The sequence below is a fragment of the Chionomys nivalis genome, chromosome 6, assembly GCF_950005125.1.
Source record: "Chionomys nivalis chromosome 6, mChiNiv1.1, whole genome shotgun sequence".
Taxonomy (NCBI): domain Eukaryota; kingdom Metazoa; phylum Chordata; class Mammalia; order Rodentia; family Cricetidae; genus Chionomys; species Chionomys nivalis.
Window position 1 is genome coordinate 98,625,791 of NC_080091.1, and position 24,848 is coordinate 98,650,638.

At 47.0% G+C, this 24,848-nt stretch overlaps 2 protein-coding genes across 3 annotated transcripts in view; both read right to left on the bottom strand.

The window, feature by feature from the left end:
- Positions 1-24,848, bottom strand: part of Shroom3 (shroom family member 3) — a 282,216-nt gene that overhangs the window by 218,708 nt on the left and 38,660 nt on the right. The window lies entirely within an intron of this gene.
- LOC130875889 (60S ribosomal protein L32-like) lies at positions 4,184-4,647 on the bottom strand. The gene has a single exon (XM_057772176.1). The coding sequence runs from the start codon at positions 4,599-4,601 to the stop codon at positions 4,194-4,196; it is 408 nt and encodes a 135-aa protein (XP_057628159.1). The 5' UTR covers positions 4,602-4,647; the 3' UTR covers positions 4,184-4,193.

Here is a 24,848-nt window from a genome sequence, read left to right on the forward strand (position 1 = left end):
TCATCACTGTGTATAGTAAAATCACACACAGTCAAACAGCCCTGGATACTCTCCTAGGAGGCCCCTCTATAGCACCTGCCTCTCTGTCTCTCTGTAGGCCGAGTTCCTGCCCCTCTAGTATTGGACTATGCCTCTGATTTGGTACAGATGAAGGCATTAAGTGGGACTTAAATAATAACGTGTGTGTGTGTGTGTGAATTCTCTCTCAGTGGGAAAATATGCTTATTTCTTGAGAGACAAGGACAGGGGGAAATTCATGTGGTCCCTGGCTCTCCCTTCAGGACGTCAGTGAGCAGGAGCCTGGGCTCCCAAGATTGTGACCTCCACACTGCTGTGTTGTCTGTGTCTTCTCTTGCTCCAGCTACTCAACACACTTCAGTGATGGAAGGAAAAGAGCTCAGAACACCTAGAAGCCAAACGGGCTTCTTAGCCAGCTACTGTCTCTCACTTCATTCTCAAAGACGACTTAACTTCCAGCCCCTGGAAATGTACTCTGCTCACCCGGCAGGCTCCTTTCTGAGAACAGGCAGCCTTCACTGATGTCACCGCTCCTCCTCTCTGCAGCCAGAAGCTCTCAGAGGCCAGTCGGCAATCCTAGTACCGCACTGGTCATACAGGTGGGCCTACGGCCTAGGCAGAGCCAACCAGAGACCTCTCTGGGGATTTCTGTATTTCCAGTCATCCCTCTTAGTTCCATTAGAGGGTGTGCTATATCTGGAGCTTGGCAGCCTTGTTCCCAGTCTGTGGGCACAAAAAGATAGCCAGCAGAGAGACGTGGTATGGAGAAAAGGACAGTGGGTTCTTAGCTTCACCTTTGCCCCAGATCCTGTGACCTTTGCTATCCATGATCTCTTGGACCTTTGAGTCCCACTGTGAACCCACTCCATTGGAGTGAGTTTGCCCCACTAATAACAAAAGGGATTTGACTATAGCCCTCAAGGCCCTGTACCAATCCGATGTCCTCTAGCAAATGTGAACCCACAGAAATAGACTTGGATGCCTGGTCTGGCTCTTGCTTGAGCACAGGCCTAGAAACAGTTACTTTCAGACAAGCTCCCCAGAGCACTGCTGAACATGAAGAACCAGTCCTGGCCTTTCAATCACACTGATGATTTAGTGGAAGGGAGAAGGAGGGAGGCGAGAAGAGAACATGAAGGAAAACCCTACGCCTTAACGAGACCTTTCTGCTCTTTGCTTCCATTTCAAAGCCATTGAAAAGGCTCCATCAACAACAGCACACTATTTGGTACAGGAGCTGATACGGGGTGAACATCATGTAGAGGAACAGTTATAGTCCCTATCCCCAGGGAGATGGTCACAGAAAATGCTAGAGGTCTTAAGATGTAGACATCCCAAGGTACCTCTCTTTTACATATCAGAATATAGGATAATTTGATATTTCATAATGATTCCTAAGAGTTGAGGTCTTATTTCTTACTCTGAACACCCCACTCCTACATAATAACCCCACGATTTCTGAGGATTGAGTAGACATTAATTTACAATTTATGGCCGGGCGTGGTGGCGCACGCCTTTAATCCCAGCACTCGGGAGGCAGAGGCAGGCGGATCTCTGTGAGTTCGAGACCAGCCTGGTCTACAGAGCTAGTTCCAGGACAGGCTCCAAAGCCACAGAGAAACCCTGGCTCGAAAAACCAAAAAAAAAAAAAAAAAAAAAAAAAATTTACAATTTATGTAACCCTCTCATTTTATTTATTTTTAATTTTTAAATTACATTTGTTTCTTATTTGCGTACGGGCACACGTGTTGCAGAGCCCCCGTGGAGGTCAAAGGACACGTGTATGAGTCGGTTCTCTCCATCCACAGCCTGGCTCTGGGGACTCCACGCAACCTGTCGATTTTAGAGGCAGCCGTGTTTACCTGCTGCACTATCTTTAAATTTCTTGATTTAAAAACTTCCTCTGCGCTAATAAAATGTGAATTAAGAGAATTTAGCACAATCGATTCTTAGCATTTACCTCGTAAGGAAGAGTTCCTGTGCCATTCCTTCATCCTTGACTGTACTCAGTGCCCCAGTGACGGGGGCTGACAAGGGGCTCTGATCATCTCCTCTACACAGGTTGTGACCTAGAGTCACCTGGTGACACATCCTGGCTCAGGATCCAAATCTACAAACACCGGGTCTTTCCCTCTCTCTACTAACAGACTTCGGCTCTCATTGATCTGGAATTAGCAGAACAGAACCAAAGTCGGTGGACACCCTCGGGTGATTGCAGTTGGCCTACAATGTATGGGAGGAATTAGAAGAATTCAAACAAACAAACAAAAGCCAGAAACCCCAGCTGATAGATACTCTGTGTCAGGACACCTCTTAGTGCCACAGTGCACTGCTGGTGCCAGCTACCAGGGAAAGTTCTAGGAAGGAACCCGGATGGGTCTCCAATTCTGGCTGCCTAAATTTCTAGGTGCTTTCATGGAGGTTGCTACCTACAATTCCAGTCCCAACCCACGGATGGAAAATCTAATGGAGTGGGTTGTAGGGGTGGAAACTCCCTCCGAGCTATCTCGGCTGAATCATATATTAAGCTTTAGAGCACATCAGAACTCTGTCTAGGTTTCTCTTCCTCTTCCTCTCTCTCCCCGGAAATCCCACACATACCTTCTGCCTAGCTATTGACCATTCAGTTTTTTATTACACCAATCACAGCAATGCAGCTTCACACAGTGTGCAAATATCCCACAACAGACAATTTCAACTATCCTGGTGCCCAAAACACCTTTGCAAGGTCAGAAATGAGTCTTTTGAGTGGCAGCTGCCTGTCCTTCTCTGCTGTAAGAAACTCTTGGGGAAAATATCTGCTGTGGGCAGTGGAGGGGAAGATCAATGTGTGTGGCCATCCTGGGTCCCACCCTCCTAGTCTGGGAACTGACAAGTCACCCAGTGTACTTCATGTGGCCCCGATGGGTATCGGCACCCACAGTTACCTGGACTGTTAAACACACAATGTCCCCCGGAGGCCCAACCCCACCATTACAGTCAATCCCAAGTGTAGAACAGCCGCCTGTGGGCTCAGTGTGCACAGCTCCACCAGCTTAAGCTCTCTTGGGCTTCTCAGCGGTCTAATAGACTCATCCCTTTATAGAGAATATGCTAGAAACATGCTTTAGCTTCCACCTCACCCCGGGACCTCGTCTCATGTATCCCAGGTTGGCCTCAACTCTGCACAGAGGAGTGTGACCTTGAATTTCTGGCCCTTCCGCCTCTCCCGTTCCAGTACTGACATTGAGGACACTCAGTGCTGAGGGCTAACCCCAGCTTTATGTACACTAAATGTACTCTTACCAACTGAGCCACAAGAATCATGATTTTTATCCATGAAATTGAGGAATCTCTCCTGCTTGCCTCACTGGGGGGATTTGTGGAGGGCCTGTTTTGGGACATTTGGATTAGACAGGAGTCTGCTTGTCTGTCACTTTACAAATAATTAAATTGTCAATGGGGAACCTGTATCTCATCAAGTCCAAGCTTTAGCTTGCATGGCCTTAAAAATTATTTTTATTACATTATTTGTGTGTGTATGTCTACGTATGCATGTAGTTTCAGGTAAAAGCCAGAGGACAATTTAAAGAAAATGGTAAATTCCTTCTACCATGTGGATCCCAGACTTGGTGACAAGTACATTTACCTATAGCCATCTCTCCAGCCCCATTAATTGATTTTGAAATGTAAAATCCAACCCCAGTCATTTATTGACACTGTATATCCAAGACATTTTATATTCTCAGCTCACTAATTCCACTGGGAGGGCATGGTAGTGAAGGCCAGCAATCCCAGCAACTCAAGGCCGAGGCAGGAGGATTGGAAGTAGAGGCTACCAAGTGAGTTCAAGGCTACCCTGGGAAATTGGAATATTTTTTAAAACGTAAGAAGAGAGCTGGGGACATAGCGCAGTGGTAGGACGTTGATCTAGCATACATGAAACCCTAGATTTAATCCCTACAACCCCCTCTTCCCAAATCCAAACCACATAAGAGTTGAAGGGCAACAGATAATTAGGAATCTAAAAATAACGCTTGACTTAAGAATCAGAAGTGAATCAATGGGTAATAGCATTTGGAAGCGCATGGCCTAAGGGTTCAGAGCCTGAGAGAAATGTTCAATTGTTTTTTTTTTTTTTTTTTTTTTGCAGTTTTTGTGGTTTTATTTAAACACAAAAAGTGCACGCAAGCCATCTACTCATTCTCTTCGCTGCGCAGCCTGGCGTTGGGATTGGTGACTCTGATGGCCAGCTGTGCTGCTCTTTCCACGATGGCTTTTCGGTTCTTGGAGGAAACATTGTGAGCAATCTCAGCACAGTAAGACTTGTTGCACATCAGCAGCACCTCCAGCTCCTTGACGTTGTGGACCAGAAACTTCCGGAAGCCGCTAGGCAGCATGTGCTTGATTTTCTTGTTGCTCCCATAACCAATGTTGGGCATCAGGATCTGGCCCTTGAATCTTCTCCGCACCCTGTTGTCAATACCTCTGGGTTTCCGCCAGTTTCGCTTAATCTTGACATATCGGTCTGACTGGTGCCGGATGAACTTCTTGGTCCTCTTTTTGACGATCTTGGGCTTCACCAGAGGCCGGAGGGCAGCCATGATGCCGTAAAGGAGATGGCAGCCACCTCGCAGGTAGCGCCGAGGAAGAAGGGCTCAATTGTTTTAAAAATCATAGAATCTCTCTCTCTCTTTCTCTCCCCTCTTAAAACATCTCCATTATATTTTGACTTTGTGGGTGGTGGTGGGGTCACAGCATTCACGTGGAAGTCAGGGAACAACTTCTAAGAGTCTGTTCTCTCCTTCCTCCACATGGGTCCTGGGTATCCAGCTCCTCAGGCATCAGACTTGGTGGCAGCAGCCTTGACCTGCTGACCCATCTTATTGTCACCCGCACTTAGTTTTTAATTGCTTTTCTTTATTTTGTATGTGGGGGAGGTGGATGTGGGCCATGATCTGCCTGTGTGGGGGTCAGAGGAGCTGATTCTCTCCTTCCACCACGTGGGTCCTGGGGGTCAAACCTGGGCCATCAGGCTCCATGAACCAGTCCCCTTCTCTTCTTTCATTTTCGTTCTTTCTTGAGTCAAGGTTTTTCTCTCCCCTCTTTTCCACTGTCTTTTTCTCCTCACCACACTTCACTTATAACTGTAATTGGATAACTGGATTGTGTTTTATATGGTGTGTGTGCACATGTGTATGTGTGAGTGTACAAGCATGTGGATACGAGGAACCCAAGACCTCCTGCATGCTAAGCTTTTCCATGAAGCTACAATCTCAGACCATGAAATATATCTAGAATAAGGTTTATGCTTTATATTTTAATAAGATATAACTCAAATACCAAAAAATTTAATTTGCATTCCATAAAATTTACACTTTCTAAACTGTACAAGTCAAGGGATTTTATTGTATTCACAGAGCGGTATAATTATCATGACTATCTAATATTTTAAATTCTCTAAAAGCCACTGCATTACAGTTATTCCCCAATTACACTCAGCCTCCAGCACCTACCCATCTATCACCTGTCTCCGTGGTTTTGCCTGTTCTGAACATTTCATATAAGTACAATCACACAACGTGTACCCTTCTGTTTGTGGCTTCTGATTAACAATTTTTAAAATTATTTATTTTATTTTTACTTATGTGCATATGTGTGAGGGAGAGGGGTATGTGCACATGAGTTTTGGTGCCCACAGGGACCAGAAGAGGGCCTGGACCTGGAGTTACAGGTGATTGTGAGCTGTGTGACATGGGTGCTGGGAGCCCAACTCAGATCCCTTGTATAACCAGCATTCTTTCCTAACTCCCGAGCCATTTCTCCAGCCTCAGCAGTGGTTCCTAAGGGTCCCTCCACACTGTAGCATGTATCACTATTCTTCCTATGGTAAAACATCCCATTCTGTGGCTATAACACATTTACCAGAGATGAGAAGCCTTTGCAATTGGGGCTGTTTTGAATCATGCTGCTACAAACACTCACATATACACACGTGTTTGGAAGCATGGTCTCATTTTCTCAGGAATATATCTAGAAGAATTCCTGCTCATACTGTAATCCTATGACTTCATCTTTCTAAGGAACCCAAACTTATTTCCAGAAGGGCTGCCCAAGTTTATTAGGCTTCCATATTTTCCCTCAAACAGGCATCTGGTGAAAGGCTTTTAGAAAATTTTTTAAAAATTTATTCTTTGATTTTTAATATAGGTCATAGTTCCTCACTAATACTCATAATGCCAAGATGCCCCTTACTCCAGGGACTGTAGCAACAGAACATTTGACGTGATCATTTAATCACTATACATTTTAAAAAGACCTTTAAAAATCAGGGTCTGCCCGGGTAAACCAGCCCAAGTCTTAAGTCCTTCATCTGTCCTTTGTTCTTGGTATCCTTCCAGAGCATTCACCTTTGTGCCCAGCATATCAAAGTGTGTGTGTGTGTGTGTGTGTGTGTGAGAGAGAGAGAGAGAGAGAGAGAGAGAGAGAGAGAGAGAGAGAAGGAGAGGGAGAGAGGGAAGGAGGGAAGGAGAGAGAGAGAGAAGGAGAGGGAGAGAGGGAAGGAGGGTAAGGAGAGAGAGAAGGAGAGGGAGAGAGGGAAGGAGGGTAAGGAGAGAGAGAGAGAGAGAGAGAGAGAGAGAGAGAGAGAGAGAGAGAGAGAGAGAGAGAATTTCATGCAATTCAGCTCAGCCTCAAATTTCTTATGTAGCAGAAACTGGTCTTGAACTCATAATCTTCCTACCTCTACTTCCCACGTGTTGGGACTGGGCTGCCATCCCCAGATCAGGTCGTTTTCCTTTAAAGGCTTTGGTTTGTTGCAAGGAGGGCACTAGTTCATTCCTGGCAGCTCAGCTAACTTACACCCGAAATACACAGAAACTGTATTTATTAAATCACTGTTTGTCCCATTAGCTCTAGCTTTTATTGGCTAACTCTTATATTAATTTAACCCATTTTTATTAATCTGTATATCACCACGTGGCAGTGGCTTACCAGGTAAAATTCCCAGCGTCTGTCTCTGACAGATCCATGGCATCTCTCTGACTCCGCCCTCTTTTCCTCCCAGCATTCTGTTCCATCTTCCCCACCTACCTAAGTTTTGCCCTATCAACAGGCCAAGGCAGTTCCTTTATTAACCAATGAAAGAAACACATAGACAGAAGGACCTCCTATACCATTAGTTAGCACTTACACAGCTCCTTTTCCCCTTGAAGCCTCTTTACCTATAATGTGATACTACAGAAGTCACACCCAGCCCCACACATTAGAATCCGGACCAGCAATCAGCTTCCTTGTCTCCTATATTTTTATAGATGGGGACTTAGTATATTGCCCAGGCTGGCCTTAATATCATAATCCTGCTGCCTCGGCTCTCAAATGCTGGGCCAACAGTCGTGTACCACCCTGCCAGGCTCCCATTCCCGACGCCTACAGTTAGTATGAACATCGTTTTCTTGGACTGATAGTCGTGAACCATCCTGTCAGGCTCCCAACTTAACACCTACAGTTAGTGTGAACATTATTTTCTTTCTTCTTCCGAGGTGAACTATTCTTAGGAAACCTCCAAGAGTCAGGAAAGGCTCAAAAGCATGACAATTCTACAGGAGGTCCCCAAACACAAGGGAAATGAGGATTCTGCCAAAGGATTAATTGAATTAGCCCCTTACACTGGTCCTCCAGGTAGACCAAGGTGACCAGGTGCCCTTGCTGGCTGAGGGGATGGCTGCGGGCATCAATAGGACCCCGACACAGCTTGGGGTGCTTCCATGACATTGCCAAGGAAGGGTATTAGGACCCAACCCAGTTTCTTTCCTCCCCGTGCTTCAGCGAAATATTAACTCACCATGCTCCACTCTCGCTCCATAGAGCTTTCCACTGTTAAAAAGAATTTGAGGTTGCCCAGGTGGTGCAAGTCTTTAATCACAGCACTTGTGGAGGCAGGGGCAGGGCAGGGCAGGGCGGGGCAGGGCAGGGCAGGGGCAAAGGCAGAGGGTAGGTAGATCTCAGTGAGTTGGAGACCAGTCTGGTCAACATAGTGAGTTCTAGGGCAGTCAGAAACTACATGGTGAGATCCTGTCTCGATAAAACAAGATTGGGGTCTGAGATTATTGAATTTTCACTAACCCTCCCTCGACAGGGCAAACCTCACTAAGAGGTTAGACTTTAGAGTCCCTACCTCCTATCACACTAAGTTCCCAAGGACCAGGACAGACTTCCACTCTTATCTCCACCTAGCAATCAAGTGACACAATTTACAGAGCAACTGCCACAAAAGGCCACTGAACTCAAGGGTTAATCCATTCCTCTACTCCGCCCAGCTTGCAGAAGGGACAGCTCTCTCAGGGGTGTGTGATGGCACTACTGATCTACTCTCGGCTCTCATTATCCAGAAGGGAGAAAGAAGGAAGTCTGCTCTGAAAACCAGGGCCCCGCCCCTCCTCCCCTCCGGAGGTTTCCACTCCCCTATGATCAGTTTATGAAAGGCGTTAAACATCACAGCGGATGTATGTGCTTGGAGGCTGCCAGAGTCACATGGCACATGAGTAAACCATTAAACATCTAGTACTGACTTGTCCGTTTCCTCCGGTACCTGTGAACCATTCAAGGTGGCTCTTGAGCCTTTCTTTTAAACCCTTCACTCCTATTCCCACTCTGCTGGGAACTCTGTGGTATCCCCAATTCCCTGGTGAAAAGGGATCTTTTTATATAGGTCTTATGCCAGCTCCCTTTGATGCCATGTTTATGTTCTCTAATGGGTCTTCCGACCCGCACCCCGGACGAACATCTTCCTTAGGTGTCTCTAGACTCACTTTCTCCAGATTCGGAGGAGTCTCTGCTTCTGCACAGAGCTGCCATCTCACTTGGTGGTCTGTTCCCCTTTCTGCCCACTCCTCCCAGCCTCGCCAACCTCAACCAAGAAGCAGGCTTCCCAACCTACAGATCGCATCATCTGTAACTGGACCATATTTGAATAGATTGACAGCACACAGATCTCTATGAAATACACAGGGTGAACGTCCCCACACACCTAATAACTAAAATCCTAATTCTAGAAGCAAGTTCTCACCTTACAAAGCAGGCAGCTACCTCCCTGCTCCCCAGAACCCTGGCTTATTATGAGTGAGAACTCGGAGGAGTTTTTCCATGATGTAAGGTTTTGAGATTGGAGGGGAAAAAAAATCTGTGTAATACCATATATGTATTATTCCAGGGACATTAAGGCCTCATGGGAACCATCAAGGTATCAGCAATAAACCTAAGCCATTTGGCATCTTAATTGTAAAATATGGTGTAAGTTACAGGATGCCAGATTACCCTACGGCAGTGGTTCTCAGTCTGTGAGTCATGACCACTTTGGAGGTTTTGACTTTTTCACAGAGATTGTCTAAGACCATTGGAAAACACAGATATTAACACTATGATTCATCACAGTAGCAAAATTACAGCTATGAAGTAGCAGTGAAAATAATTTTACGGTTGGGGTCACCACACACGAGGAAGTGCACTAAGGGGTCGCAGCGTTAGGAAGGCTGAAGGCTGAGAACCGCTGCGCTAGGGGCAACAGCAGTCAAAGGTCTTGTCTCTGCTGCCACCTTGTGCTTGTGAGAGGAAAGTGCAAGTGCCACAGAGTTTAGAGCCGGGGGAGAACTTGGGAATGTTTCAGTTCAACTTGGCTTCACAGATAAATGGAAACTCAGATGGAACTAAGGATCCCTTTCTCTGTGACACACACACACGCACACATCAACTGCACATGCCTGCCCTCCACAGTGAAGGCCACTGATGCAGCCGGCAGCAAAGATCAGTGTGCACAAATTCTCTGTCACACACACATGCACACACACACACACACACACACACACGCACGCACGCACGCACATCAACTGCACATGCCCGTCCTCCAGTCAAGGCCACGGATGCAGCAAAGGCCAGCATGCACAAATGCATGCGTGTTTCTTTCACTCAGGGAAACATTTCCAAGGAACTTCAGTGCTTTGTGACTGGGCCAGGTCACCATGACAACAGGAGCTAGCAGAGCATCTGCTACCGATCAGGTGCTGTGCTCAGCGCTTTGTAACTCACCGGATTCCTCCAGGTCCCTGAGGACAGCAACTGGGAACCTTATCTTACTTTTAAGGCAACAGAGGTTTACAGAGGCTGAACTTGTCCCAAGTCCCATGAGTGCATTTTGGCAGAAAGAGGATTCAATCGAGCCTTCTCTGGTTTAGTCTGTGCTCTTAACTCATTATTTATCACCCCGAGTTTGCCGTCTGTAGCTTGACATCCACAGGAAGGTTTCCAAGCAGGAGCGACCCCGAGAGTCCCCTCACTTACTGTCCTTTTCATCTCCATCCCAGGAGGGTCTCCCATTGCTCCACTGGCCTCATTTAATACCCACGGTCCCCAAAATGTGGCTCTCAGACCAGCAGCCCAGCAGCGTGAAGATGAATGTACTGATTCTTAGATGGCGGACTCACAACCGCTGTAACTGTGAACAGTAAGTTCCTGCTGGGTACAAACCGCTCAGTCAAAGCGATGACACCGCAGTAGCCAGAACTGGGAAACATACACTCAGACAGTGGGTAATATTGACAGAAAATGAAGAAAATATAAACAAAGGGGAAGGTCACATGCACGGATCAAAGGCGATATTGTTAATCGTCCCTAGATGGATCTGCAGATTCAGTGCGGTCGCTATGAAAATCCCAGTGGGTTCCTCTGCAGAAACTGACAAGCAGATTGGAAATGTCACATGAGAGCTCAAGAATATCTGCGCCAAGTCCTGAAAAAGAAAAAGTCTAGAGAACCACGCTTTCTGGTTCAAACTCATCAGTAAGCTAATGTTCACCAAGACACTGCGTCATTAACCAAAGGACAGACGCAGACACAAGGAACAGGACCCAGTAGCAAACACTCACATTTATAATCAACTTTGTTTTGGAGCCAGGGTCTCCCAGACTCAGGATGGTCCTAAGGACCTCGTGCCTGGTAGCCGCGATGGAAGGCCTCTGTGGCCGTCTTCCTTGACGGCCTACTCAGCCAATCCTCGCACAGGCTACTTGGGCGCATCTAGAGACACCTTCGAATTTGTCCTCATGGCCTTCCTCAGTTCCTCCACAGCCTGTAGCTTTCCTGTTTGATCAGACACATAACAATATCGGTGCACTTTTATTCTTTCTGACCACTGTGGCCTAAAGCGATGGGAAAACAGCTCTGTCATAAGTTACAATTCTGTAAGAAGTGTGTGTGTGTGTGTGTGTGGTGTGTATTAAATAAGACATTATAAAAGATGTACCCCCAAACACCTAGAGCTGGTGAGGTGGCTCTGTTGGTGAAGACGCTTGCTACCAAGCCTGGGCAGGAGTTCAATCCCAGAAACACATGCGATGGAAGGAGAGAACCGACTTCCACAGTAGACCTCTGGTCGCCACACAAATGCTGTGGTGTGGAAAATCCCCCCTCCACATACACAAAAAGGAAATTAGTTTTTTAAAAAAATTAAATCTGATAATTCATGGTTTCAAACAAAAAAACCTCTAGAAACGAGGAGCTGAATTTCCTTAACCTTTCATCTTCTGAGAGACACACAGGGAGAGGGCGTCATTGTTAGTGTCACCTATCAGGGACCCTAAGTTCGCAGAGCTCGGAAGGGGTGTTGCAACTCCATGACTGGAAACCTGCCTGCCGTCTGAGTTGCCGTAGACTAGCTAGGCACCCAGGACACAAAGGGGTTCTGTAGAATGGAATGCTATGCTCTATATACATTCCCTCACGTCCACATGGGGGCGCCAGTGCTCGCTGTACTCCAGTCCTGTGCGCGAAGGATGAAGGAAATCACTGTAGAATTAAAGTGCTTATGTTTAAGTAAACTGGGAAACTCACAAAGGTGTATTTCGCAGAGTCCACCAGCCACGTGACGGAGACATCTAACCACGTTATCTGCCCCTCTACAGTGTGGTGGTGTTGCGTAGACGCTATGATTCGATGGTTTGCAACCAGAGGACAGTGATGGGGTTGAAGATGCTGCATCAGACTCTAGGGATCATAATTTGAAAAAAAAAATGCTTACTCTATTAAATTTTATATTTGGAAATCAACTTATTGTTCCTATAATAAAATAGTAAGCAAAGGCATAAGAGGGTTTCTGTGCTTAGCAAACAGGTTTGGATTTAAAATGGTGAGCTCTGTCTCTCTTTAACCAATTTGTGATGAACAGAATGTGTTACAGAGCATCAAGATCTCCTCATTTGTCTCTTGTCTGTCAACCCCCCGCCCCCAGTTCAGGCCCTTGTTTGTCCTGTTCTTATTATACACAATTTTTATGAATTCAGGGGCAGGACCAAGTCCAAGGAAAGAGCTATTGTATTAGACCCCAGGCTGAGCACACGGCATCCCAAGATGTGCGGGAGGAGCTGTGACCAGGGCCAGCACCCACTCATGTTTGTTTTGTTTTGTTTTTTGAGATAGGATCACAGTTCTGGCTGTCCTGGATCTTACTGTGTAGATTAGGCTGGCCTTGAACTCAGAGATCCACCTGCCTCCTGAGTGCTGGGATTAAAGGCCTGTAACACAACACGTGGTCACTTGTGGTTTTAAGACAAAGTCTTAGGAACTTGGGACAGAAGGAAATGCCTTTAACAATAAAGGACATCTACAAAAAAATCTGCCCCAGATACTTTGCTTTAGAACTTATAAGATCATAAGACAATGGATCAATACACAAAAGACAAATTATTATATGTATATGCAATGACAAAAATAAATGTTTACTCAAGTAGAGAAAATACCCGAGAATAGACCCAATAAAACATGTATAAGATTTTTACACTGATAACTACAAAAGTATTCCTGGGCAACACTGAAGAAGACCTAGACAAATGTAGTCACAAACCATGTTCTTGGATTGAATTACCCAGTAGTGCTAAGGTGATAATTTCCTATGAATCAATACATAGACTTACCACAACCTAGTAAGATTCAAGCATTCTTTTTGGTTGAAATTGACAAGATGTTTCTAAAATACATACACAAATGCAAGGGACAAAGAATAGCAATTGAGCCAACTTTTTTTTTTTTTTTTTTTGGTTTTTTTGAGACAGAGTTTCCCTGTGGTTTTGGAGCCTGTCCCGGAACTAGCTCTTGTAGACCAGGCTGGTCTCGAACTCACAGAGATCCACCTGCCTCTGCCTCCCGAGTGCTGGGATTAAAGGCGTGTGCCACCACCGCCCAGCTTGAGCCAACTTTTAAAAAGAAAGCTAGAAGATTTACACTTCCACATGCCGGACAAGCTGGACAGGGCAGTGTATACCTGGAACCCCAGCTACGTGGGAGGCTGAGGCAAGAGAATGCAAAGTTGGAGGCAGCCTAGGTAATGTAGCAGGACCCTTCCCCAACGTAAAAAGGAGCTAGGGGTATTGTCCAGTGATACAGCACTTGCTGATGATGTATGAGAGCCTGGCCTCACCCCAGCGTCGCTCTCCAAGCTCCTTCTGCTCTCCTAACAGGAAAGAGAGAGTAAAGCAGCGGCTAAGAGCACCCACACAGCTCAGCTAGAGACTAGAGACCAGAACAGAGTGCAGAGGGCAAGGAAACCAAGCCTGATACAGCCTGTGATGCCAAAGCTGGGGCACGGACTCCACTCAGATAACCTAGGTCCGAGTATGGGTCTTCTAAAAACCAGTCACAAGGCATTAACCTCACATGCCTCATCACAGTTTTCACATCTGTAAAACGGCGATAATAATAATCTACTTCCTATGGATGGACAGTATACAAAAGAATGGACACATGAAAAGTATTCAGGACATAACGAGTTTCCCTAAGTCGTAATTGCTATTGTTTTGTTTCATTGGTTGTTTAGTTGTTTGTTTTTCAAGACAGGGTTTCTCTGTGTAGCCTTGGCTGTCTTAGAACTCACTCTGTAGATGGAGCTGGCCTCAAACCCATAGAAATTCACCTGCCTCTGCCTCCAGAGTGCTGGGATGAAAGGCGTGTGCTGCCGTACCCAGCTACTATTACTGTCTTAAGCTTTCTTCTTTTCCTATTCGGTGGTAATTTAAATAGAGAAGTTTATTAAACCTGAAAAATAGGCTGTATTTGCGTATAAGAAGCCCCTTTCCACCGGAATGTGCCCAATCTCTTACTCTAGAACTCCAGACGCCGCTCAGTGTTACTCCCTCCCTGAAGAATTTGCCGAGCCTTCCATCCATACAAAAGTCCCTCTGTGTTGTGCAATGTTTTACTGTTTTATTTTTTTGGGGGGCCCACCACCCAGTTCCCAAATAAATCACACACGGAGACTTATCCTTAGTTATGAATGCCCGGTCTTAGCTTGACTTGTTTCTTGCCAGCTTTTCTTAACCTGACTACCTTTCGCCTCTGGGCTTTTGTCTTTCTCTTTTTTTGTATACCGTTCTTTGCTTCTTTCTCTGTGGTTGGCTGTGTGTGGCTGGGTGACTGGCTGTATGTAGCTGGCTGGCTGTGTGTGGCTGTGTGGCTGTGTGTGGCTGTGTGGCTGTGTGTGGCTGTGTGACTGACTGGCTGTGTGTGGCTGGGTGACTGGCTGTGTGTGGCTGTGTGTGGCTGGGTGACTGGCTGTGTGTGGCTGGGTGACTGGCTGTGTGTGGCTGGGTGGCTGTGTGGCTGTGTGGCTGTGTGGCTGGGTGACTGGCTGTGTGTGGCTGGGTGGCTGTGTGTGGCTGTGTGTGGCTGTGTGGCTGGGCCCTGACATCCTCCTCTCATTCTCTTGCTCCTCTCTCCTTGGCTCTCCTTCTATTTATACTTTCTGCCTGCCAGCTCTGCCTATCCTTGCTCCTGTCTCAACTCTTTACTAGGACCATCAGATGTTTTAGACAGGCAAAGAATCACAGCTTCACAGAGTTAAACAAAAGTCATACACCTGAATATGATATCCTCCACCACCTCTGCCCAACCAGAGTCCCTCTTCACCTCCTTGCTGTCTCTTCACACAGCCCCCACTGAACCACAGGCCAGTGTGCACATGTCAGCTCTCATCACCTCAAAATCAAGAGCATCATGGCTGGAGTCATTGCTGAACTCACTATAGTGCCTCCCACAATCCCTTACATCAAGGCCACCCTGAGCCCTGCTGGACTATATATACTGGGCGCTGCTGGAAACAAGCCCAGCACTGGCTGATGCTTTAAACTCCAAGATGGCTTCTATTCTGCATCGTCTCTGGGAACAGAGAACCACTATGACTATTGCTTACTGAGCACTGTGCCCGGGCATCACACTCTGTGTGTGCTTCTTACAACCAGTTTAGGGACAGATGGAGAATGTAGGGCTCAGAGAGAGAACGTCGTTTGTCCAGGCCACAGTGGCTAGGAAGCAGGAGAGCTAGGACTCACACACACACCCCTCTTGCGGCCTGTGTTACTACAGCACATGGCTTTGAGAAATCTGCACCCACTGAATCGCGTGTGAGCAAGCGACTCTTTCCTTTCTACATTTGCCTGATGAGGGAAGGCTGGGTGAGCTCCTGGACTTCTCCCATATCTAGAATGTATGAATTCTCACAAAGGAAGCTGCTTTGTCTGATTTTATCGAGGCTCTGTGCTGGTTTCTGCTTGGACACTTCTTCCTCCATGAAGAGGCAGGTGCTCCGAGTTTCCATCTCACAACCCCAGGAAGCAGGTCCAGCGAAACTGCCCTCTATAGGACTCGGGTTTCCCCGGCTTCGGTTTCACGGCTTATGGTGGAGTCAACAAGAGTATAATTTGTGTTTGCACAAGACCAGAACACAAAAGAAAAGATCCAGGCATTACCGAGCGTTCGGGAAAGAGTAGCCCACACCAAGAGGACGGAGTGCAGTTTTGTGAGGTTTTTTTCATTGTTCAGCAAATGTGCCTCTCACCCTCTGCTCAATGCAACACCAGCTTCCTCTAACTTGCTCACTGTGGGGAAAAAAATAAAATCCAATTTCTGTTTTTGTTAAACTAGAATGTGAGTAATGAGGAAGGGGTTGGAATTAAGGAATCATGCACCCAACTACACGACTTCTGAATTCCGTATCTGTGATTCATGGAAAGAGCCCATCAGTTCTCCTTACACATGAAGATATGCTCCCCCTTTCTGTCTGTCCTCTCTCCCCTGTGAGTCAGTCCACTCAAGAGGCAGGCGGATGACAGGAACGCTATAATTAGGATAAGACAGTCACCTCCATCCATAAGAACATCATAGCCGGGCGGTGGTGGCGCACGCCTTTAATCCCAGCACTCGGGAGGCAGAGGCAGGCGGACCTCTGTGAGTTCAAGGCCAGCCTGGTCTACAAGAGCTAGTACCAGCCGGGCGGTGGTGGCGCACGCCTTTAATCCCAGCACTTGGGAGGCAGAGGCAGGCGGATCTCTGTGAGTTCGAGACCAGCCTGGTCTACAAAGGGAGTTCCAGGACAGGCTCCAAAGCTACAGAGAAACTCTGTCTCGAAAAACCAAAAAAAAAAAAAAAAAAAAAAAAAGCTAGTACCAGGACGGGAACCAAAAAGCTACGGAGAAACCTTGTCTCGAAAATAAAAAAAAAAAAAAAAAAAAAGAACATCATAGAAATTGCCAAGCACAAACTCTCAGTTTACAATCTGACCAAAGAAGCAACTTATCTCTGGTTGTATAAAACTAAATTTTTCTTTCTAGCTACCACCCGAGAAAACACAAATCTGCACGAACAGAAACAAGAGTATATCCCACCATGACTAGAAAATGAAGAACCTCAAATCATGCCATATTCCCACTCAACGCTCATCTGTGGTTCCCATTGTCCCTCAGAGGGAAAGCCAGAGTTGCTGAGCTATCTCAGGAGTCCAGAATGGCCAGGCCACCCAATGCCATGCTCACTGACCACTGAGGCTTCCGTCCTGACTTATGAACATGTCAGGTGTGCCACGCACGGTGCAGGGCCCTCAAACTAGTGATTGGTACTGCTGCCCTGAGTGTTCATCCCCTGAACATCAATGCTCTACCGCCTCTCCATGTTTACCTCTGACCTTTATTATTATTTGATCCATAGCAATAAACCACAAAGGAAGTTGACACCTCTAGAAATTAACTATTTTAACTAGCTCTAAAAGACATCTCTAATTTCAAGAGCTGCAAGGTAAAGATAGGAAGATTAAGAGTTCAAGACCAGCCTCAGCTACACAGGGAGTTGGAAGCCAGCCTGGTCTACATGAGACCCTATCCTAAACAATCAAAACTGAACAAGTAATGAACAAGAATTTCCACAAGAACTCTGTTGGCTAGCCCAGCAGTATTTTGAGGTTAAGAACCATTTGATGTGTTTGACTGGTACACTGTAATTTCAGAAATCACTTAATATTATAACCAGTAAGCGGTTCTTTTTTCCAAAGAGCTGAAGTGATTTATCCAAGACCACATCACCAAGTTAGAACCTATCTAGAGGAGAAGTGGACTCTCTGATCCACACATACCAATCGATTTGTTCTAGGAACATTTACTGAGAGCATTCTTTAGGGAGGGCGCCGTGCCAGGTACCGGGATGCAGACAGGATCCTTGCCCTTAGCGGGTTACATTCCATCAGGTGACAGGGACTTGAGCAATAGGCTACTCACTTGGTTTGCGTCACTACAACTGTGCTGAGGCCACAGGTGAGCCGGGGCTGTGTGACCTTTGATGCTATGCAGAGCGGAGAAGCCTGAGATGCTCAGGGCCAAACCAAACAGAAACACTACATCTCAGCCCAGTAGACGGGCAAGGATGATTTGAAGGAGGAAGGGACTGGGGAAGACTCCAGAGAGGGCAGAGCATGAGGCTTCTGCACGAGACCAAGCTGCCTCTTCTGTAATGGCCTTGGTCCCCCGGTGCCCTGTCAGCCAGCTGTCAGGAAATAAGGAGAGCAGGAAAAGTGAGAGTCAACAGGCTGCAGCTCTTCTGAACGGAATATGTCAAACAATGTCAGCTCGTCCAAGAGACCGTGTGGCACCATGAGAACAGAAAATTGGCAACTACAAGTGTTGAGGGTCCTGCACATTCAGTAGGAAACATCCTCAGTAATCTGCCATTGCCCGCGGCCATCATGAAGCTCATCTTCTGCCTAAAGGCTCACACAAAAGAAGTGACCACAGTCCCCATGTTCGGGGCAGGTAAGAGGTGCCTCACCCAACTCCCTAACACTGCAGCACTTTGACCTCCCTGCCCATCAGCTGCCCCTCACCCATGCCATGGCACATTAAGCAAACATGTTCTTACTCTTGTTAGGTTGTCTGAGATAGAGTATCACATAGCCCAGGCTGGCCGCGAACTCAGTATACAGGCAAAGATGAGTTTGAACTGTTGATCCGTCTGCCCCGCCCCCACCTGAGTGCTGGAATAACAGGCATGCACCATAGCTGTGTTTGGTGTTAGGGATCAATCCACGGCCTCAGACATGCAAGGCAGGAACTCTACCAGCTGAGATACATTCCAGTCCTCACCCTCAAATCTTACATTTTTCTATTCCAAAGTCCAAACACCCTCTTCGCAGCCCCCAATCTTGTCAAACCCTTCTCAGTGTCTTTGGCCCGCTCACCCCACTAGCCACTCATTCATAAGGTCACGTCATTTATCCTCATGCCAATTCTTGACTTCCTTGGTGTCCATCTGCCAGAAGGACAGCCTCGCGTCACCTTCTCCCAGGCTTTTGCTTTTGGCTTGTTTTTCTCTATGAGTGTTTTGCCTACATGTATGTCTATGTGCCGCATGCATGAGACGGCCAGAAGAGGGCACCAGATCTACCGGGACGGGAGCTGCAATTGGTTATGAGCCACCACGGTAGTGCTAGAACTCCAACTCAGGTCCCCTGTAAGAGCAACTAGTGCTCTTCGTAGCTGAGCCATAGCTCTAGCCCCTTTGCCGGGTTCTATACTCTAGGCTGTGGCACGCCGAAGAAAATGATGCCACCATCCTGGCTGGCTCCCCACACAGATATCATGGTCTCTTATCTAGGCTGACAATCAGGTGCCATTCCCACTCTCTGTCCCCGTCAGATGTCCAACAGTAGCCTCAACCACCTTGCTTGCTCGCTCTCCTTACATCAGGAGAAAGGAGCCCAAACACGGGAACTCCACGCATGGCCTTCCTGCTCCTGCAAGGCCAGATGTGGGTTCTCAGAAGTAGAATCGGAGACAAGGACTCGTGGGGAGAGGGATGTACTTGGGGGAACCTGGATAGAAACAAGGAGAGTATGCAGATGACCTGGACATTGAACTGTGAGAATATCTGAAACTCACTCTTAGCTGTTCCCACAGGGTCTCCGAGGCATAAATAGCATATAAGATTTATCCACTTTGAGGCAAGAGGCCATATTTTGGTAATTAAATTGTCCAAGAAGGTCATCCCTGGAGGAAGGCTCCTTCAGACCTTAGAGTGTGCGTGTGTGTGTGTGTGTGTGTGTAGGGGTGTTGTGTATGTGTGAATGGCTCTTGAGGCTAAGTAGGGCCCAGAATGAGCTAGGCAAGTGCCTGCTACCCACGCCCTAACCCCTTTCTACCTTTCATTTTGAGACAGGGCGTCAATCAGTCGCCCAGGTTGGTCTTCAATTCACTCTATAGTCCCAGCAGCCCTTGAACTTTTGGTCCTCCCCAGTAGCTAGGTCCAATCCTCTGCCACCAAGCCTAGCTACAGTACAATTTCCCATGGGAGCACAGCCAACACAGCAGCTGGGGACCTAGGCACACACATCGTCCCCAGCGGCTCTTAGGACATCCAAGCCCATAACTTTCCCTGCGCCACCCACTCCCTGTCCCCCGCTGTGAACTCTCACCTCTGTACCCATTACTTCAGTGTTCTGCTAACTTCAGTGTAAGCTTCCGGACAGCGCCCATTATTTATTTATTTATTTATTTATTTATTTATTTATTTAGCATTCCCAGAGACCAGCCCACAGAACAAAGCTGTCTGAGTGAATATTGTGCTCATGGGTGTTTCCAGAAGGAATTTCCAGTCGGGCAGGGTGGTCCTGGGGACTGAGCCTAGCACCTCATGTATGTTAGATGGGTATTCTACCACTGAGCTACATCCCCAGTCCCTTTCCCCCTCTTAAACAGATGAGATCTTATTTCACCCTTTGACCAACTGACAAACGAGCAGCCCTCTTAGCAATGGCCTTGAGCAATGACCTTCAAATAACCTCTACTTGCTCAAGTCCTTATATCCCACACTGGCCACCAAAGGCCCTAACCCAAGAACCACTCAACGTGTGACATAGAGCCAGCACAAAGAGACGGTCCTGCTGTTCTCCTTGCACTGAGTAACCAAATAGCCAGGCTTGGGGGAACAGTTCTTTAGGCTTTAGGCACCTACCCGAGTGACATCCAAAGCCACTTGGGTGTCACTATCATCACGTTCTTTCTCTTGCTACTTTTACCTTGAGGACCTAGTGCCCTTAGATGCTTGCCATCTGAGAGAGATGGACCTCCATGTCTTGAGCTCAGCAGCTTTCTCTAGTTCACAGGAGAGCACAACTGCCCAACCAGAGGTGCTAAGTGATCTTGTTTGACAGACAGGAACAAACCTAGTAGCACACAGCACTGACCCCACCCCTGGAGCACTGCAGGCGAGCTGCAGACTGGAGTGAGACCCAGGGCTAGTCCCTCCTGGGTTAGCAGTGGGGATTCTTGCTTTCTACTTCCACAGAGATGTGCCCTGAGGATGGGGGATGTGGAGACCACTAGTGGTAAGCCCACATCCAATCTGAAAAGGCCCAGACAGCTGGGAGGAATGTGAGACTCTGGTAATCACTTCCTGTTGAGACGTGGCCTTCAGAGAGGGGAATCAATGCAGGGCACGCAGGAACAGAAGTCAGTTGGGAGAAGGGACAGTCAGCACCAAGCATGGAAACAACAAAGAAGGCCAACTCGTTTGCTGCAAACTCCAGCACGAGGACCAGAAGAAAGGAAGCCAGAACTGAATCATAAAGAATTAACATTTTTACTTTATGTTAAAGCCAGCCAAGATTGAAAAAAAAAAGTCATAGAGATATTCACAAAAGAGAAGAAGGGTTCTCTTCCTATTTATATCTCTGAGAACATTCCTCAAACCCCTCCAGGGACATCAGTTATCAAACCTGGAGTCCTCCATGCTCCTCCTTCACTCCACATTGAGCAGTTTATGATGGGGCTGTTAGTATCCATGACTCCTCCCAGAATTTAGGTTGGCAACTTAGCATACATAAACACATGATGCCCAGTTAAATTTGAAGTTCAGATAAGTAACCAATTTCTTTAGTATAAGTATGCCTTATGCAATTGCTAGGACACACCACTAAAAATAAAATAGGGAGGTCCCAGAGGTCCCCCAAATATAGGCAATTGTCACTGGTCTTAGTTGCTTACCAGAACTCAATGGTAAGACCATATTGCTGAAAGCACCACACAGTCTGCTCACAGGAAAAACATGCTAGAATGGACATGGGAAGCTTCTTCCCTACTGCCCAGCCTTCACAGCACCAAAAGACAGAATGCAGGCTGTTGGGGAAGGATTGTCATCGACAGCCTAGCTGAGCTATAGACCCTGTGGGAGACACCTCTGACATGAGAGGTGAGATGAGCTCACCGGTGCATTAGTGGCATGGGTGGTATGGGGGTAAACAGCCGCCTCCTAGCTGGACTTGAGACCCCTTCCACAGGGAGCAGTTCATCCCTGGTATTGTAAACCTGGTCAAACACTAGCCGTTGGGAGTGTCATAGCCTTTAGTGGGAGAAGCTCTGGTGCTGTTTTTTTATTCAATGGACCTGATGCGCCTGTCAAACTGCCTTCTAAAGAATTATGCTTAAGCCACGGAAGCTTCTGAAGTCAGAGGCACTTCCTGTAAATAACCCCTCACCCATGCTCCTGCAAATAACCCCTCACCCATGCTCCTATAAGTAATCCTAAAGGAAAATCACCAGGTTAAAAAAAGAAGCAAGAAAAAAGGGAAGGGAGGAAGGGGAGGAAGGGAGAGAGCAAGGGAGAGATGAATGACTGTAGAAGAGGGACTAGTCGGGATGAGGAAGGAAATCAGTAGGAGTGAGAGGGAACGAGAGAGGGTAATGGGGGCAAACATGACCAAATTATATTAAATACATGTATAAAAACGTCACAATTAACCCATCATCACGCATAATTAATATGCACTAATACAAAACTTTTAAAAAGTAATATTTGGAATCGGGAATTCAAATTGAACTAAGTGCCCCGTAGTCTACCCATAATTCCACCATCTGTGCTGTACACCTCCCTGGTCTGTGTACAGATGCGTTCTCTCACGGAGAGATGTGGGGAAGACCCACCGGACCCGGCACCACACAAACGAGGGGGGTCTCTATCTTACGGAAAGAACTTTTAAGTTGTGTGCCCAGGATCCTTCGCATAACTTAGCCCTTTTCATTGACAAACATGAAAGCTTGGAAAGATGAAACCATTTCCCGGCTTCCCCAAGGCAGCAATTACCCAGCCAGAAGGCCTAGAATCTCTGTCTCATGTTTCCTTCCTTTCTTCCTTTGTGTCTGTGTGTATGTGTACACATGTGTGTTTGCCAATGCATGTGTGTATGCCATGTGTGGGCAGGTGCCTACAGAGGCCTGAAGAGGGCATCAGATCCCCTGAGGCTAGAGTTCCAAGTCACTGGGAGCAGCCCCAAACGGGTGCCAGGAACAAAACTTCAGGCCTGTGGCAGAGCAGCCAGTAGTCACTGCTGAGCTCTCTCTCCAGCCTCGGGCTTGTTTCCCTTCTTTCTCTTTCACAAGAATTTCCTCACAAACTTCCTATGGGATGTGAAGTCTTTGGTAAAGGGTACATTCTAACACAACTTTGAAAACTTAAAAAGAATTGGTCGGAGAGGAAATTGTGACACTCACGTCTGTAATCTCAGCACTCAGGAGGCTGAGACAGAGGATTGTCGTGAGTTCAGTGGTAGTCTGGATTACCTACTGAGTTCTAGTTCAGCATGGGCTACATAAGAAAACCTGTCTGAAAAAAAGAAAAACAAAAAAACAAAAACCAAATGGACAAACATGTCACAAAGCAAAGTTACTGCAAGTTGGATTTTGCACAATCTAATTTGCAATGGACCTTCTGGATCTCATTTTGAAGCCCTGCAATCAATTCCTTTTCAATCACCAGTCATTCAGCCCTCCAGAGCAGCACAGTTGCTGCAATTCAAAGGCTGCACAATGCGGGCTGGTTCGTCATCAGCACACATCCATCACGGCAAGCATGCCTTCCTGCCAGCGGACACCAGCGGCTGCGGAGGAAGGTGGGAGGAAGCAAATGCAAAGAAGCAAAAGGCACAGCTCCGAGACAGGAGCATGCTTCCTGAGCCAGCTCTGTATCTAAGGGTTATGGGAACGAGTCCTCCACTAAGGAGCCTTCTCGTCTGTTGAGATCACACTGCGATACTGGACCCCAACCAGGCTCTCCCATGTAGCAGCAAACAGGGTCTCGGCTCCAGGCCAAGTGTGTGCCCTTTAGAGACTTTTGTTAAAAAGTCCACATTTATTAGAAATGTTATCTGATATACTCTTCCCATTTCTGTTTTTTTTTTAATAGATCCTGGTATTATGGAACCTTCTTTAGATAATTGTAATGAGCTCTATATACAGTATCTTTCCAAATTTAATGTCAAAAAGAGAAAATAAAGTAAGGCTTGGATCAAGGTGACCCGGGATCTGCATTAAATCTGTCAACTTCAATGCCCTGACCACAAAGAATGGACAACATTTTGGGAGAGGGGAGGTTCGAGATAGGGTTTCTCTGTGGTTTTGGAGCCTGTCCTGGAACTAGCTCTTGTAGACCAGGCTGGTCTCGAACTCACAGAGATCCGCCTGCCTCTGCCTCCCGAGTGCTGGGATTAAAGGTGTGCACCACCACCGCCCGGCTGGAATGGCGATCTTAAAGAGTGTTAGGGGCTGAGTGTGGTGGTGCACACCTTTAATCTTAGCACTTGGGAGGCAGAGACAGGTAAACGATGGTGAGTTCCAGACCAGCCTGGCCTACATAGTGAGTTCCAGGCCAGCCCAGCTATATAAACAAACTCTGTCTCAAAACACAAAAACAAAAAGAGCTTAGAAGTTGGCCATGATACTTACCACCTTTACCCCCAGGCACTTGTGAGTCAGAGGCAGGTGGATGGCTGTGAGTATAAGGCAGCCTGGTCTTCATAGTGAGTTACAGAGCTACATAGTGAGACCCCGTTTCAAGAACAGAAAAACACACAAAAGTGTTTGGGCAATATGGGTGTGTTTGTTTGTTTGTTTGTTTGTTTGTTTTCCTGGCCCATGAGCGAAGAGGCAACAGTCCCCTTGTTGTTGCAGGGGTTCACCCACGACTAACTTCTGGGTCAGTTTCCACTCTGTTTCTTCGGTCCAGCCTATAGGGCTGTGAGTGGCTGTGGCTATTCTTGGGCTCCCTAGATCCCATCCTTGTATTTAAAAACCAAAGTTGAGAATGAGGGGGTTTTCTTATTAGATTTTTTTTTTAATATTTATTTATTATGTGTACAATATTCTGTCTGTGTGTATGTCTGCAGGCCAGACCTCACTACAGATGGTTGTGAGCCACCATGTGGTTGCCAGGAATTGAACTCAGGACCTTTGGAAGAGCAGGCGGTGCTCTTAACCTCTGAGCCATCTCTCCAGCCCTCTTATTAGATTTTTATCAGAAAGAAAGATCCTTCCCAGAAATTCACAGATGGCGTTCATTTGGGTATCCTGAGTCTAGTAATGCAAGCGTCTAGAGTTCTGGCTTCTACCTTGTGGACAGAGGCTGGGGCAGCAAGGTGACAGCTGTCACCCTTCCCATTAGCTGGGCACACTGCCTGTCAGCACTGCTGTGGCCCTGCACAAGCCCCAAACACCGCCAGA